The sequence below is a fragment of the Desmodus rotundus genome, chromosome 7 (genome assembly GCF_022682495.2).
Source record: "Desmodus rotundus isolate HL8 chromosome 7, HLdesRot8A.1, whole genome shotgun sequence".
In the NCBI taxonomy this organism is placed as follows: domain Eukaryota; kingdom Metazoa; phylum Chordata; class Mammalia; order Chiroptera; family Phyllostomidae; genus Desmodus; species Desmodus rotundus.
In genome coordinates, this window is record NC_071393.1 from 36,208,201 (window position 1) to 36,225,952 (window position 17,752).

At 41.6% G+C, this 17,752-nt stretch overlaps 1 protein-coding gene across 2 annotated transcripts in view; it reads right to left on the bottom strand.

The window, feature by feature from the left end:
• REC114 (REC114 meiotic recombination protein) overlaps positions 1–17,539 on the bottom strand; it is a 65,560-nt gene extending 48,021 nt beyond the window's left edge. For both annotated transcript variants that reach the window (XM_024557519.2, XM_024557518.2), the window contains exon 1: positions 17,381–17,539. In XM_024557519.2, coding sequence (XP_024413287.2) covers positions 17,381–17,539 — 159 coding nt within the window. The remainder of the gene's footprint in view (positions 1–17,380) is intronic.
• Positions 17,540–17,752: the final 213 nt, after the last annotated feature.

The following is a 17,752-nucleotide window of genomic DNA, read 5'->3' on the forward strand; positions in this document are numbered from 1 at the left end:
CCTACTGAAAACTTCCACCAACTTCCCCAGTTACCCAAATCAGATTGCTGCTATTGCCTTCTCCAGCTTTGCTTTTCTTCAGAGATATTTTTCTCCATCTTGTCACTTTTGTTAATATAAAGTCTATTTGGGCAGACAGACATATCTTTTTTAAAGGATAATTGATAAATAAGATTATAAACAATACTCAATCCCAAAAAGGCAGGATAAGAATACAAAGACAACAAAGAACAGATGGGACAAACACAAAACAAGAAGCAAGATTACAGACTCATAGCCAACCCTACTGAAGATCACCTTAAAGGCAGACGACTTAAAGAGCATCTCTTGTGGGCAGCATATAGCATAGTTAGTTGTAGCTGACCTTCTCATCCTAGTGCTGGATAGGATAAAAAGATAAGACACAACCATAGGCTGCTTACAAGAAATGACTTCAAAAACAAAAACATGCAATAGAAAAGCAGGTGAAAAACAAGAGTGAGGAAAACGTATACCACGCTAACACTGGTCAAAAGAAAGATGGGAGTAGCTATATTGATATTAGACAAAATGATCAAAATGTATAAAGAAGGTTACTTCAAAATAATGAGTCAATTAATTAAGAAATATAATTATTCTAAACATTTCTATCCCCAATAACAGAGCTTAAAAATACATGAAGCAGTAATTAATAGAACTGCAGGGAGAAGCAGACAGACCTACAGTCACAGTCAGAGATTTCAATACCCCTCTTTCAGTAACTGATAGAACAAGTACATGACCTGACTGCCATTTGTAGAACACTCCACCCAATACCAGAAAAATACACATTCTTCTCGACTATATATACACAGTACTTACCAAGTCAGACAAAATTCTGGGCCTTAAAACCAGTCTCAGTAAATTTGAAAGTATATTTTCTGAGCACAAATTAAATTAGAAATCAGTAACAGTAAGTTCTCTGAAAAAATTCCCAAATTTTTGAAATTAAAAAATATACTTCTAAATAACCCATGGGCAAACAAGAAATTAAAAGGAAGATTAGGAAGTGTGTTGAACCGAATGTAATTCACCACATTAACAACCTGAAAATGGAAAACCAGATGATCACCTCGATAGGTAAGAGAATATACAAAAACATTTGACAAAATTTAACGGTCATTCCTAATTTAAAACTCAGCAAACCAGGAATAAAAGGAAATCCTCAAGCCAATGAAGGGGATCCGTGAAAAACCTCCAGTTAGCATCACACTGAAGAGTGGGAAGTCAAGCTTTCTCTCTGAGATAACGAATGAAACAAGGATGTACACTCTCATCAGTTCTACTAACGCAGTACTGGAGGTTCTAACCATTGTAATCAGGTAAGAAAAATGAATAAATAAAAAGCACCCAGATTGGGAAGGAAGAAGTAAAACTGTCTTAATTTACAGACATGATTATTTATGTAGAAAATCCAATTGATTTTCCTAGAACTAATAAATGGATTTTAGAAAGGTTGCAGGATAGAAGATCAATCAATAAGTGAAAACTAAATTAATACAAATTAATAAAAAAGAGCTGGAATTTCAAATTTTAAAACATCAAAATTTACAAGTGCATCAAAAATATGAAATGCATAGGGATAAATATGACAAAGTTAAAGGTCTGTACCCTGAAAAAGTGACAGAAATTTAAGAACACATAAATATATCGAGATATGTACTCACACTTTGTTCATGGATTGGCAGATTTAACATCGTGAAGATGCTGAAGGAGGCAGAATAATGGTTCCCCCAAAGATGTCCACGTGCTAATACCTGGAACCTATGAATATGTTACCTTACTTGGCAAAGGGGACTTTGCATATGTGAGTAAGTTAAGGATCTTGAAAGAGGGAGCGTATCCTGGGTTATCTAGGTGGGCTCAATCTAATCACAAGGGTCAGACTAAGCAGGGAAAGAGGGCAGCAGGAGAGCCAGAGTCAGGGGAGGAAATCTGACCGCCAGCCTTGAGGGTGGAAGGATGGTACAAGCCAAGAAATTCAGGTAGCCTCTAGAGGCTGGAATAGGCAAGAAACAGACTCCCATAGAGCCTCCAGAAGGGACGCGGCCTATTAATACCTTGATTTTAGCTTCACAAGATCTATTTCAGAATTTTGACCTCTGGAACTGTAAGCTAATAAGTTTGGGTTATTTGAAGTCGCTAAGTTTTGTTACAGCAGTAATAACCAAATCCAAAATTCTTTTTTAGAACTTAGTAAGCTGATTCCAAAATTCATGTTAAGCACTTCTGGTTAAGATGGTGGCACAGGTAAACTCGGCTCACCTCCTCATGAAACCACATCAAATTACAACTAAACTATAGAACAACCATCGCTCAGAACTGTCAGAAATCAAATGGAATGGAAGTCTCACAACTACGGAACTAAAGAAACCACAACCACCCAGGGGCAAAAACATGGAAGAGGCTGGTCCCACATCCACATATAGTGACAAAAATTCAGGAAGAGTATCTCAGGAGTGAGAAATCCCAGCCCCACACTAGGCCCCCCAGGCCAGAGATCCAGTCCCAGGGTAATAAGTCCCCATAACTTCAGGCTGCAAATACCAGCGGGGACTGAGTCTGTGGAAAAACCTTCTGGAGTCCCAAGCAGTTCCTTTTAAAGAACCCACACATGGTCTTACTCAGACTCACTCCCTCTGAGGTAGAGCTTGAAAGACACCAGTGGCATGCGGGGACCAACTGAAGTGTCTGGCATCAAGGAAGAGCTGGGAGACAGCTTTCTCTCAGATACAAAGGTAGGCAGAGGCCACTGTCCCTTCTCTGAATCCTTCCCTCACAGAGCCACAGAGCAGGCAGGTGCATGTCTGAGACCCATCAGCCTGGCTAACACTGTTTGCCCTGCCCTGGAGATCCACTGGGACTCTATCCCACCCAACTGAACGGGCCCACCCAAGCTGTTAACAGTAGCTTTTCCATATAAATGGCTGGTCTTGGTTCAAGCTTCACAACTTCCTAAATCCTTTCAAACAAGCACCAGCCTCAGTGAGCCCCCAGCCACTATACTTCTTGCTAAGTGGTCCCAGGCCCAGCACTAGCAGCAGCCAGCCTAGATTCACAGCTTGGCTTCACCTGGGAATTGCCAAGTCCAGCACAAGTATCAGCCATCTCAGATTGATAGCTCAGGCGGGGTGGCCCTGGGCAGAACACAGGTAGGGGTTGACCTTGGCCTGCACCACCTAGGAAACCCCAGCACCTGCACAGACATGTCAGAGCATGACCACCCTGCTCTGGCACAGCTGATCCTCCATGGAGGGTGGAGGTGGGTGGTCAGTGGTTAGAGCCACCAGTCCTTGCACCAGCCTGGCTTGGGTAAATCCCTCCCATTGGATTGCGAACTGCAACCAAGGCTCAACTACAAGAGGAAGTTGCACTCAGCACACACAAAGGGTGCACCTCGAGTACCCAGATTGGGTAAGAGTGGAGGCTGTGCCATTGGACCCTACAGGACACCTACTAAAATAGGCCATGCTACCAAGACAGGGAGTCACAGCAGCTCTACCTAATACATAGAAACAAACACAGGGAGGCTGCCAAAATGAGGACACAAAGAAACATGGCCCAAATGAAAGAATAGATCAAAACTCCAGAAAAAGAACTAAACAAAGTGGAGATAAGCAATTTATCAGATGCAAAGTTCAAAACACTGGTTATAAGGATGCTCAAGGAACTTAGTGAGAACCTCAACAACATAAAAAACAGCCAGTCAGAAACAAAGGATACACAATTAAAATAAAGGACAATTTACAGGGAAACAACACTAGAGTGGATGAAGCCAAGAATCAAATCAGTGATCTTGAACATAAGGAAGAAAAAAAAAAAACCCAATCAGAACAAGAAGAAGAAAAGAATCCAAAAGAATGAAGACAGTATAAGCAGCCACTGGACAACTTCAAGTGTTTCAACATTCGCATCATAGGGGTGACAAAAGGAGAAGAGAAAGAGCAAGAAATTGGAAATCCTTCTGAAAAAATAATGTAAGAAAACTTCCCTAATTTCATGAAATAGATATTCAATCCAGGAAGCAGAGAGAGTCCCCCAAAAAAGGGATACAAAGAGGCCCACTCCAAGACACATAATTAAAATGCCAAAGGTTAAAGGTAAAGTGAGAATCTTAAAACCAGCAAGAGAAAAGCAGTTAGTTACCTCCAGGGGAGTTCCCATAAGACTGTCAGCTGATTCCTCAAAAGAAACTTTGCAGACTAGAAGGGACTGGCAAGAAACATTCAAAGTCATGAAAAGCAGGGACCTATAGCCAAGATTGCTCTACACAGGAAAGCTATCGTTTAGAATTGAAGGGCAAATAAAGAGCTTCCCAGCCAGGAAAAAACTAAAGGGGTTCATCATCACCAAACCATTATTATATGAAATGATAAAGGGACTTATTTAATAAAAAGGAAATCAAAACTATGAACAATAAAATGGCAATAAATACATATCTATCAACAGTTGAATTTAAAAAACAAACTAAGCAAACAAGAACAGAGACAGTATCATGGATACAGAGAGCATTTTTTGATGATTGCCAGATGGGAGGGTGGGATATAGGGGGAATAGGTGAATAGGTGAGGGGATTAAGAAGTACAAATAAATGGTTACAGAATAGCCATGGGAATGTAAGTACAGTATAGGAAGGGGAATAGTCAAAGAGCTTATATGCCTGACCCATGGACATGAACAATAGTATGAGGATTGTCTGAGGGACTGGCAGGTGCCGGGTGGAGGAGGGCATAGGAGGACAATTGGGACAACTGTAATGGCATAATCAATAAAATATAATTAAAAAAATAAAATAAAATAAAATGTATTATGCAGGAGTCCAAAGAAAAGAGACCATATACCAAACATTTAAGTCAGTCAGTTAACATTAACAAAGTACCCATTTTATACTGATCTCTCATAAATATTTGGGAAGAAAAAAACAGGAAGGAATGTCCCTGACCTTGAGCTTAATTCATTCATTTGTTCATTCAAAAAATATCTACCAAGCACATACTAGCTGCCCAAGCATTTTTCTAGATACGTCATTAAACAAAACATTAGCTGCCATTGTGGAGCTAATGTGGGATGGGATGGAGGACAATGGAGTAGCCAACATTAACAATAAATGTAATTAGTGGCATGCTAAGGGTGGGATGGTGGGCGTCATCAACTCTAGTGCAGGCAACATGGGAATGTTTTGCCAAGAACTTATAGATAACCTACTGAATGGGAGATCTTTCCATATGATATATCTAATAAGGGGTTAATGATCCAAAATATATAAAGAACGCGTACAATTCAACATCAACAACATGTATGAACCTTGAGGGCACTGTGTTAAGTAAAATAGAAAGAGAAAACCAAATACTAGGTACATGTGAAACCTGAGAAACAAGATCCACAGAAGCAGAGAATAGGTTGGTGGAGAACAGAGGCCAGGGGAAAGCACAGGGTGTAAAATGGTAAAGGTGGTCAAAAGTGTCAAACTTCTAGTTATAAGATAAGTATGTCCTGAGGAGGTGATGTACAGCATGCTGACAATAATTAACAGTACAGCATATATATATTTGAAAGTTGCTAACATTTCTTTATCCCTTCCTCTACCAAGCCATCTAGAATATCAGTTCTACCTTGGACTGTGAGACCTTGGTCATGCAGGGCAGAGGAACAAAATACAAAGATCCCCAGTTCCTGCCACTGTGAAGCGTCATACCAGTCCTGTACTTTTATGTGCAGATAATAAACACTCATTTAATGTACTGCTATTTTACATTTTCTGTCACTCAGAGCTCATCTTAATCCTAATACAACTTAGTAACTCTTCCAGAAAACCTAGCTGCATAAAAGAATAACAACTCTTGATGATAACCCTATGTCTTCATAAGAGAAGCGCAGTGCACAGCAAAACAGGGACGAGCTGAGACAGACCTGAGTTTTAGAATCAGCTCTTCCCCTTCTTACGTAAACTTTTGGCAAGTGACTCAATAGAGCCCAGGCCTTCGCTTCTTGTCTCTAAAATGTTAGTAAGATCTACAGAGTTGTGAATATTTAATGTGAAGTCTATTAAAATACTTCCTAAGTTGTAAATTGCTACACAGTAGCAGTATTAGTCTGTTAATCGTCCCCTCCTCCAGACCCTTCGTTTAGAACTGAGCATGAGGATGGGCTGCAGTATATCCAACACCTGTCAGCCCAGAGGTGTACTCAGTGGGCGCAGCAGAGGACCCATGAATCTGCATTTCCAACAAGCACCCCCAGAGACTCTGTTGCAAGTAGTCTGCCCAGTGCACTGAGAGGCACTGCTCTAATGACCAGGGCCTACCTACTCTTGCAACCCCCTGCTTGAGAGCCCCAATATTTTAAGGCAGTGATAACACAAGGATAGTTCCAAAGCCTTTCCAGTGCTTTAGCTAAATGCCAAGTACCCAACAGATAACTTAATAATGCTCTGTAGAACTGATGAACTGGAGTGGAAAAAGACAAAGTGGAACTGAACCAAATGACCCACTATGGACTTCCATTTCTGGCCAACATAAAGTAACAGGGACCAAATTTACTCTTCTGCCTGAAACAACTGGATAAAGTACAGGAAACAACAGTTTTCAAGATACCTGGTATCAGGTAATAAAGGATATGATTCATGAGAAATAACGGGAAATAAAGGAGGTGAGCTTACTGTTGCCTGGACTACTTCTTGAGGAAGTTTTCAGAGTGAAGTTTTAGGAGAAGGAGCCTAGGCAGAACTTGGCAAGGTGTCCCTGAGTCAAAGGGATAGAGTTGTAGGTTCCGGGAGGTCAGTGTGGCTAGAGTTTTCAGTTCAGAATACCAGAGAGGAGAGACCTGCGTGGGGAAAGAACTCCTGTGACCACTGAGCCTCCTCAAGTCTTCAGCACATATATGCATGATCAAACTACTGAAGGCTGGGCAAAGAACCACCTGGAAGCACTTATGGGACCTTAAGAGAAGGGAATAATGCTTGTTATCATTAACCAGAGTGAAAAACCTCATAATTTACAGGGCACTGGTAGAATAATCTGAAGAGTTTTGCGTCCGGAGTGGGAAAAAATTAGCCCTTGATCAAACATTGCCCTGGCCCCACCTGACAAAGCTTAAAAGCAAGACTTGAAAGGATCAAACTGTCTCCAAATAGCTTATCCCAGAGAAAAGTTCAAGAATATTTCATATAAATAGAAAAATATACTGTACCCAACAGAGTAAAATTCACAACATCAGATATCCTATCAAAAATTACCAGGCCTGCATAAAAGAAAGGATATTTTAACTTCAAAAAGTAGAAAGGGCTTATTCTTCATAGAGAATAACACTTTAAATTGAATAAATATGCTTTTATGACTAAAAAAATTACCAGGCATGCGTAGAACTACTATTTTAATATTTGTGAAAATAACTTTGGACTTCCAGTCAAAATGGCAGAGCAGGCAAACACTACCCTCACCACAGCAAAATGACAACTACATTATACAAGAACCACCCTGGAGAAGCAGCTGAAATCCAGCTGAACAGAAGTCCTATAACAGTGAATATAAAGAAGAAGCCACATTGAGACTGGAAGAAGGGGTGGAGAAGTAGAAAGGGTTGGTCCCACACCCACGTGTGATGGTTAAAAACTGGGAGGCATAGCTTGGGTGCAGAGGTTCCCGTTGAGGAGCAAGGGGACCCAGCCCCAAACCGAGCTCCCCAGCCTGGACCACCAGTGCCAGGAAGAGAAGTCCCCATAACTTCTGGCTGTAAAAACCAGTGGGGATTGAGGCTGAGGGAGATGGAGGCTTCTGGAGTCCCAGGAAGTTCCTCTTTAAAGGAACCATACACAGACTTCTGGGGACTCACTGACTCTGAGGTCCAGTGCTGGGGCAGCAGCTCCAAAAGTGCCAGGGACACATGGGGAGGAACTGAGTTGTCTGGCTTCAGGGCAAGGGTTGAAAGGGTAGATTTCTCCGGAATTGACCTGCTGGCAGGCACCACTGTTCCTTTGTTTACCCCTCATCCCACAGAGCGTACAGGCAGACATGATTGTTTCTTTGCTGAGCCCTCCCCCACCATGCAGATGCAGTTGGGCACCAAATCTGAGTCTCCATCAAACTTGCCCCACCCTGGCGATTCACTAAGAATCCATCTTACCAAATTCACACACCAGCCCAAACCTCTTTCAAAGGCTGTTCCTCAGCCCAAGCTGCAGGCTTTCCTAAAATTTTTCAAAAGTGCATAAACCCCAAACAAGCAGTGGTTGGCCTTGCATGCCCTGTACCTTTTGCTAAGCAGGCCCAGCTGGCACTAGTGGCAACTGGCCTAATTTCACACCACAGCCCAGTGTTCCCACACCAAGCACAGGCAGCAGATCACTTTGTAGCTCCTACCAGGTGGTCCTGGGCTGGGCAAAGGCAGCAGCTGAACTAGGGCTATACCTGATCCTCTCCCAAGAGGCCTCAGAGCCAACCCACAAGGTGGCCAGCTTCATTAGGGCACCATCCAACTACCTCCACGAGGACACACCCAGAGGGTGGACTGGGAAGGCACCAGAGACCTGCTACAGTGAATTCCATCCCGTGGAGTCAGACCAGGCACCACAGTTCATGTGCTGTAGTCACAACCAGTCCTCACAGCCAGTCAGCCTGAGCCAAACCCACCCACAAGTGTGCTCTACTACAGCAGGAGCGCACACACAAACCACATGAAGGACACCCCTGGAGCGCCAGCCTTAGGTGACCAGTCCATACCACTGGGCCCCACAGGACACTGACTACATATGAACAGCCTGCCAAGCCTGGGAGAAGAAGTACATCTATGTAATACACAGACACACACACACAGAGGCATAAAAACAGGAAACAAAGAAACACGTCCAAAATGAAAGAGCAGGACAAAACTCCATGAAAAGAACTAAATGAAGTTTTTATAAGGACACTCGATTAGCTTAGGGGAACAGTAGATGAACTCACTGAGATAGGAAACATAAAATGGAGATAGAAATCATAAAAAAGAACCAGTCAGAAATAAGAATACACTTATAGGACAGATCACATGGTATTTGTCTTTTACCACCTGGCTTATTTCACTTAGCACAATGCTCTCCAGTTCCATCCATGCTGTTGCAAAGGGTAGGAGACAAGTACCAATATGATCTTACCTATAAGTGGAACCTAATCAATAAAATAAACAAGCAAGCAAAGTATAACCAGTGACATGGAAATTAAGAACGGTTGGTAACCAGAGGGTAGGTGGGAGTGGATAATGGGGGGAAAGGAGGGAAGGGTTTTCAGGAACATGTATGAAGGACACATGGACAAAACCAAAGGGGGGTAGGATCAAGGGTGGAAAGTGGGCATGGCTGGGGTGGGGTACGGGAGTGGTGGGGGGAAAATGGAGACAACTTTACTTGAACAATAAAAAAGAAAAAGAAAAAAGTAAAATGAACAAATGAGGGGAAATTTCATTAATAGAAAGATTGATTAAGTGTGAAGTACAGTGTGATCATTAAAAATTAATGACAAAAAAAGAAATAAGAATACAATAACTGAAATGAAGACTATATTAGATGGAATAAACAGCAGATTAGATGAAGCAGAGAATCAAATCAGTGATTTGGAAGACAAGGTAGAGAAAACACCCAATTGGAACAACAAAAAGAAAAAAATAATAAAAACTAAGGATAGTTTGAGGGGTCTCTGCGACAATGTCAAGAGAAACAACATTTGTGTCCTGGCTGGGTGGCTCAGTTGGTTGGAACGTCATCCTGTACACCAAAGGGTTGCAGGTTTGATTCCCAGTCAGTGTACATACCTAGGCTGTGGGTTCAATGACTGGTTGGGAGGCACATGGGAAGCAATGGATTGATGTTACTATCTTATGTCAATGTTTCACTCTCCCTTTCTCTGCCTTGCTCTTTCTCTCTAATATCAATAAATATATTCCTGGGTGAGGATTTTTTAAAAAAGTAACTACATTTGCATTATAGGGGTGCCAGTAGGCAAAGAGAGAGAGCAAGGGATTAAAAACCTATTTGAAAATATACTGATGAAAACTTCCTTAACCTGGTATGGGAAATAGACACACAGATTCAGGAAGGATGGAGGGTCCCAAACAAGATGAACCCCCAAAAGCCCACATTAACACATCATAATTAAAATGCCTACAGTTAAAGACAAAGACAGAATCTTAAAAGCAGCAAGAGAAAAGCAGTTAGTTACCTCCAGGGGAGCTCCAATAAGATTGTCAGCTGATTTCTCAAAAGAAACTTTGCAGGCTGGAAGGAATTGGCACAAAATATTCAAAATGATGAAAAGGAAGAATCTCTCCAAACAGGATTACTCTACCCAGCAAAACTATCATTTACACTTAAAGGACAGATAAAGAGCTTCCCAGGTAAGAAAAAGGTAAAGGAGTTCATCACCACCAAATCAGTATTACAAGAAATCTTTTTTTTTATTGTTCTTCAAGTACAGTTGTCTTCATTTCTCCTTACCACTCCCCCTGCCCCACGCTTGATCCTACCCCCCTTTGGCTTTGTCTATGTGTCCTTTAAACATGTTCCTTGATGACCCTTCCTCTTTTCTCCTCCTTAATCCCCCTTCCCCCTCCCCTCTGGCTACTGTCAGTTTGTTCTTTATTTCAATGTCTCTGGTTATATTTTGCTTGCTTGTTTGTTTTGTTGATTAGGTTCCACTTAAAGGTGAGATCATATGGTATTTGTCTTTCACCACCTAGCTCATTTCACTTAGCATAATGCTCTCCAGACCCATCCATGCTGTCACAAAGGGAAAAGGATTTCTTTCAGAAGAAAAAAGTTAAAAATATGAATAATAAAATGGCAAATACTACATAGCTATCAATAATTACTTTAAATGTAAATGGGTTAATGCTCCAGAAGACACGGGGTGGCCGAAAGAAAACAAGACCCTTATAAATGCTGCCTTCAAGAGACTCACTTCAGCTCGAAAGAAACAGACTGAAAGTAAAGGGATGAAAAAGGTATTGCACGCAAATGGAAATTTTAATAAGCTGGGTTGCAATACTCACATATGACAAAATAGATTTTAAAACAAAGTCTATTATAACAAGACAAAAAAAGGACATTTCACACACAACAGCCAAGATTTGGAAGCAACCTAAGTGCCCATCAATAGACAACGGGATAAAGAAGAAGTGGTACATTATACACTGGAATATGACTTGGCCATAAAAAGAATGAAATCTTACCACTTGTAGCAGCATAAATTGGCCTGGAGGATATTATGCTCAGTGAAATAAGTCAGACAGAGAAAGACAAATACCATATGATTTCACTTCTATGTGAAATCTAAACAACAAAATAAATGAACAAACAGAAACAAACTCATAGATACAGAGAACATTTTGATGGCTGCCACAGTAAAGGGCATTGGGGGTATAAGTGAAAAACAGGAAGGGACTAAGAGGTACAAGTTGGCAGTTACAAGATAGTCACAGGGATTTACAGTACAGCACAGGGAATATGGTTAATAATATTGTAATAATTATGTATGGTGTCAGGTGGGCACTAGAACTATCAGGGAGGTCACTTCTTAAGTTACATAAAGGTCTAACTACTGCCCTGTACATTGGGAAGTAATATAATATTGAATGTCAACTGTAATTGAAAAAATGTAAGTATTTTTCATTTTTTCTAAATCTAAAATAATAACTTTGTGGGGTTTTAATGAATCTTAAATTATCCTTTAAAAATACTGTTATTTTTATCATTTTACCCTGTGTGCTAACCTCAGAATTCCTCATCCACATAACTGAACTGCTATTCCTCACATGAAATATTAACACTGTTAAGGCGTCAGGTGCGAACTAGACTTATCGGGAGCATCACAGTGGTTGTGATTTACATACATGTCTAACCACCGTGCTGCACACCTGAAACTAATATAATATTAAATGTCAACTGTATTTGTTTTTAATTTAATAATAAGTAAATAATTCTCAGCAAATGATTGAACTATTAAATTTTATAGTCAGCTTTTAATGAATGAAAACTTATGGTGATAGTCAATATCTCAAAATTTCTTCTTCATGATGTTATTGTTTAAAGTGTGTTCTTAATAAATATTTTGACTATCAAAAAGAAATAATATTATTTCTAAGACAAACAACATAATAGGTAAAAACAAGCTTTGGATATAGGAAAAACAGGAACTGAATTCTTTTTTGTCACTTATTATTTCTGTGTTCCTGGGTAAGCCACTGAACCTCTCTGTTTTAGCTCACTTAATTATCAAACAGATATAATAATATTTGCTTCAATAAAGCTCAGAGCAGAAATAAGTAAGAGTGTAAAAGAACAAAACAAAATATCAATCACCAAGAGGTGGTTCTTTGAAAAGACAAGTGAAAAGTATAAATTGGTAGTTACAGAAGTCTCAGATTGTAATTTACAGCATAAGGAATATAGTCAATAATATGAGGGGACACACAAAAAGCTGGAGTTATCTTCTGGAGGGTGGGCCCCTTGTTGTACAGGCTTCTCACATTAGGGGAGTGTTCTAGGAACCCATCTGTATCAGTGTGCCAGCTGGTAACATTGTGAGAGGCTGAACTGGGCTTTGGTGAAAATTTTTTTACAACTCTTTCACACGTTTGCCCATTTCACAATGGGTGACTTATGAGCACATCTGCCCACACCTGGAGCTGAGTGTTCAGCAGTTTTTGACCAAAAACAGCATGACCCCTGTGCCCCACCCTCCCTATCCATCCCATCTCTCCCCGAGATCAGGTGAATACTTTAAAAGTAGCTCATAATGCTACTTTTAAAGTGTGTTCTCAATAAATATTTTGACAAAATATCAAAAGAAAAAGAAATATTAACTCCTAAGACAACATAGTGATTAAAAACATAAGCTTTGGATACAGGAAAAACAGGGTCTGAATTCTTTCTTCTTATTTATTTTTGCTGTGTTCCTGGGTAAACCACTAAACTTCTGTGTGTTTTACTTCACTTACTATAAAATGGGTATAATAATATTTGCTTCATAGGGCCAGTGTTAGAAGTATGCCAAAGTGAATACTTAATAAAAAGTAGCTACCGTGTCATAATTATTACATTACCATCAGAAAAGTTCAGAGAAGTTACCTTTCAGTCAAACATTTACTGAGCACCTGTCATATGCTAGGAAATATGTAAGACTAGGAATACAAAGAAAAAAAGGACAGTTAAGAGGACCCAAAATATTTCTTATGTTGAATTCACACTTAAAAAGTTAATTTCAAATCAAACTTCATATTCTATTTCTTAATTTCTAAGTAGGGCAATTATTTTAAGTTCCTCCTAAAAAAAATTAACGAATGGTTTTTTTCCCTTTGAAAGGAAAACATAAGCTGTCAGGTTCAACCAATTAGGGCATGTCTAAGAAATCCTTGGAATCTGCAAAACGTGGTGAAACTTTAATTTGAAAGCAACCTGCAATTAATATCACCTTTCAAAATTATTCTCAAATCAGTAGAATGAGTTATATTCAGACCTAAGATACATAAAATGGACCAATCTGTTACTGTGACAATCTCCTTTAGAAGGGCTGGGCTAACAGATGTAAGGAACTAAAATCAAGTTCAAGTTTGTATTTCATTTGCTCATTCCATTTAAATGACAGATGGCTCAAATACAAATCTTATTAATAAAATGTTTGCATATTCATTATGAAGCTGATTGCCTTACCTCATTCATTTTAGTAATGTTATTAATCTTACTACATAACTGCCCATTTCATTCAAGGACTTCTAAACTTTTGCCTCTCAAAGTGTGGTCCCAGGACCAACAGCATCAGCATCCCCTGGAAGCTCTTAGAACTACAGAATTTTATTTCCCATACCAAACCTACTGAGTCAGAATCTGCATTTAAAACAATTTCCCAAGTGATTTCTATACACACTGAAGTCTGAGTAGCATAGTTCTAAACTGTTGATTTTTTTTATAGTGTTACAAAAAGTTTAATTGCTTCCAAGTTGTGGTTAATTTATCTCCAGATAGTAACTTTAATAAGAGTAATTCAACTCAGTCAAATAAATCAAATCAATATACATATATGTTAGATATTCTATACAGAATATTTATGTCTGACACTTCACTTACCTCTCAAATTGGACTTCAAGCCATAGAATTCTTGTTGTACTATTCATTTTTTCTCGAGTCAACATCTTTGCCTTAGCATATGAACATTATGATGAAAGTCGCTGTAATTAAGCAACTAAAAAACTAGGGGATCAGATTCTCCGCATAACTTCAGAAAAAATGAAAAAAACTCAAAATAGGTTCAACTGAAGTTGAACTTGAAAGTTCGCTAGAGGAAAAACAAGATCAGAATGAGTATCCTCTAAAAGAATATATTTTTATGCTTCCCCTAATGTATTTTGTACTGAGGGCGGCACATTTTTTTAAAAATAAGAAATTCACATGGGACCTACTGCAATACTTTAGTGGGCTCACCTTTTACTATTACTATTGCACAATAATCACAGTGTACATAAAATAGAGCAATTCTGATTTCCCGCTCCTCCTCCTTTTTTTAAAACGACAGAACCTAAGCTGAAACTCATCACAGCAGTTAAGATAGTTCCTCACAGATTCAAAGGAAGGTACAAATGTTCACTTTTCAAAAGCACTGCAAAAGCCAACCTCATCTCTTTTTGTTGTAGCCATGGCTTTTTGCCAAATATTTGAAAACTGTTGAAAATTGCTGTTCTGTATAAGCAATTATGAAGAGCTTTACAAAAAGAAGAAAATGTAATAACAATCAACTGCTTCGAATGGTCAAATGCCCACGGCCTCTGGGTTGCAGGACAAGAATCTAAGAGTTACCGGCTACATCTGAGCCAGTGCACCCAACACTTAGGAGAATGGGTTTAGTAGAGAGTTTTAAGAGAAGGTATCAAGGAATCTGTTGGGCAGTCTCAAAAATTAAACATGTTCTCAAACATCCTGTTTTTTAAAAATGAGATCCTATTATAGCCCTGGCTTGTGTGGCTCAGTGGACTGAGTGCCAGCCTGTGAACGAAAGGGTCACCAGTTCGATTCCCAGTCAGGGTACATGCCTGGGTTTCAGACCAGGTCCCCAGTAGGGGGCGCACGAGAGGCAACCACACATTGATGTTTCTTTCCCTCTCTCCCTTCCTTCCCTTCTCCCTCCCTTCCCCCCTCTCTAAAAATAAATAAAATCTTTTTTTAAAAAGATCCTATTATAGATCAGTTATCCTTAAATTTAACTCTTTATTCACTTGATTTTGCATTTACAGCTTATATAATTTCTCAGGATACAGCATTCCACATGAGCCACAATTAGGTATTTAATGCCCTCTTTATGGTCCTAGACATATTGATTTTTAAGCTTTCAGTAGTGCCCCTAGCTCTAATATTCTAGAATTTGGTGAACAATTCATGAAGCCCTGTCTCTGCTCACATTCACAGCAAGGTCTCTCAGAACTATGCACATCGGCCCACTGCCTCACCTGCCAGCCACTCTTCAGCCCACCCTTATCCGGCGTCCCCTCCGTTCACTCCACTAAATCTCTCTGGTAAAGGCCAGAAGCACCTGTAGGTTGCTAAATCCAATAAACAAGCCACAGCCACCATGTTCCTTTACTTGGCAGCATCGCTCAACAACGCTAATTGTTCTGTCCCTCCTGAAATAACTTTCTGCAGCTTTGACGGACCTGCACGCTCCTAGGTGCCTCCCATCTCTGTCCCTCATCGATCTTTAGGGACTCTTTCCCCTCCACCTAACCTAAAAATGCCTCCTTGGGGCTTGGTCTTGGAGTCTTAGACCATCTCATGACTATAACCATGCCCTTCACGCTGATGACACCCTTTTGTGCCGACAGTACACTGACATCTCCGGACCAGATATCCCTGCCGAGTCCCCACCAGCACCCCCAACTACCTATTCAGTAGCCCCACCTGGACACTTCATACACATGCTCCATACGTGCACACCTGGAGTCTTAGGTTATCCCTCATTGTTCGCCCTCCAGTGTTTCTCATCCTGAAACACCTACCTAGTTGCTCCTGCTAAGAACCCAGAAATCCTCTACTCTCCCCGCTCGAAACCAATCAATCTCCAAGTCCCGTCTTTTGGGCCTCCAACGGCAGCTTCACCACGCTCGGTTTCCACCTCCAGTGCCACCCTCCCCTCCCCCTGCCCCTCCCAGTCTGTCATTACCGCCTCTCACCTACCCCGCTGCAACAGCATTCCAAGTGTTCTTCCTGAATTCACTGCTATTCCCTCCGAGGTACCGTCCACCCTGCAGCCCGAGCGGTCTTTCCAAGATGAAAAACGCTCCTACTTAAAACCCTTCCGTGGCTTCCTATTGGCTTTAGGATAACGTTCACAAGGCGCCTGCGCCGCTCTCCAGACGGCCTCAACGCGTGCGCTCTCATTCCGCAAGTGCTCCACGAGCACCCGCTCTGCTCTCTTCCTCTGAACCTTCACTCCGCGTGCCGAGGTTTCTCCAGGTTCCGCATCTTGCCCACGTTGTGTCGTCTTCCCGGAATAATCGTTTTTACTTTTCTACCCACTGCTGCCCAAATCACACCACCACACACGCGCACATGCACAACCCAAAGCCCCGGGGTCCACACGCAATAGTCAACCTAAAACGGAAAGAAACTGCCTGCCTAGCAACACGTAACGGTAAAAGGTAACACCAGGGCAAAAATAAAAATAAAAATAAATAAAATAATAATAATAACAACAGCAAACCCTTATATAACTGTGTATCAGGCACCATTTTAGCTGATTTATATATTACCCTACTCAATAGTCACAACGATCTGATGAAGGAGGTACTATTATAATCTCTAAGATAAAGTAATTAAGGTCCAGAGATGACAAAAAACTTCATCAAGGCCACAGACAAGCGCGGATTCCCACTGAGTCCTTCCATGTGAATGCTTGGCTGCCCGTAATGGGATTCTAGACTGTTCGACCCTCCCTCCCACCGACGGGGGTGCGGAACTGGTTTACTCGACCACACAGTCAGTGGACAAGTAGCAATTCTCCCCCGGGCTAAAAACATAAATGAGGGTGGAGGTCATTTACATCTTGCGCACTGACGGATGCCCAACCTCTGGCATAGTATCTAACACGTAACTGAGGCTCAAAAATACCCACTGGATGTATGAATGTGGTTTGAGGACGCATCGGGTTCCGATCACGTCTCACACCACTATCTAACCGGAGCTGCCTGCCACCACCCCTGCAGGCCCCAGGCGCCCCCTCCTGCTGTCCGCGTGCCGTTAGCTCGCTCGTCCGGGCTCCGGGCCCGGCCGCCAGTAGGGCAGCGGGCCGCAGGCTTCCCCCCTCCCCGATGAGGTGAGGGCCTCGCGGCCTTTCCTGCCCGCAGGCCTCACCTTCCATGTAGGGGAGGAGGCCATCCCAGCTTCCAGCCCAGGTGCAGGCGGCTCTCCCGCGCCCAAGAGTACGAAACGGCCATACCGCTGCAGGGGCCACTGGGCTGCATCTCCCCCGGGAAGCCCGAGGCCCGCCGACGTTTTCCCCACCTCCGCCATGTCCGGCCTCTAGGTGCTAACATCCGGCGGGGCCTGCCAATCACGCAGCTGATCAATCAGAAAGCGCGGTGACCCAGGACACGCCCTTCCCTCGAGTGTGAGCCAATGGGCAGGCGCCCAAGCCTCCTGCAGGGGGCTCTTGGATGTCGCTCCGGCGTTTGGGCGCCTTCGCGTCGTGGCAGACGAAGTGGAGGTGACTTCCAACGTGAAGTG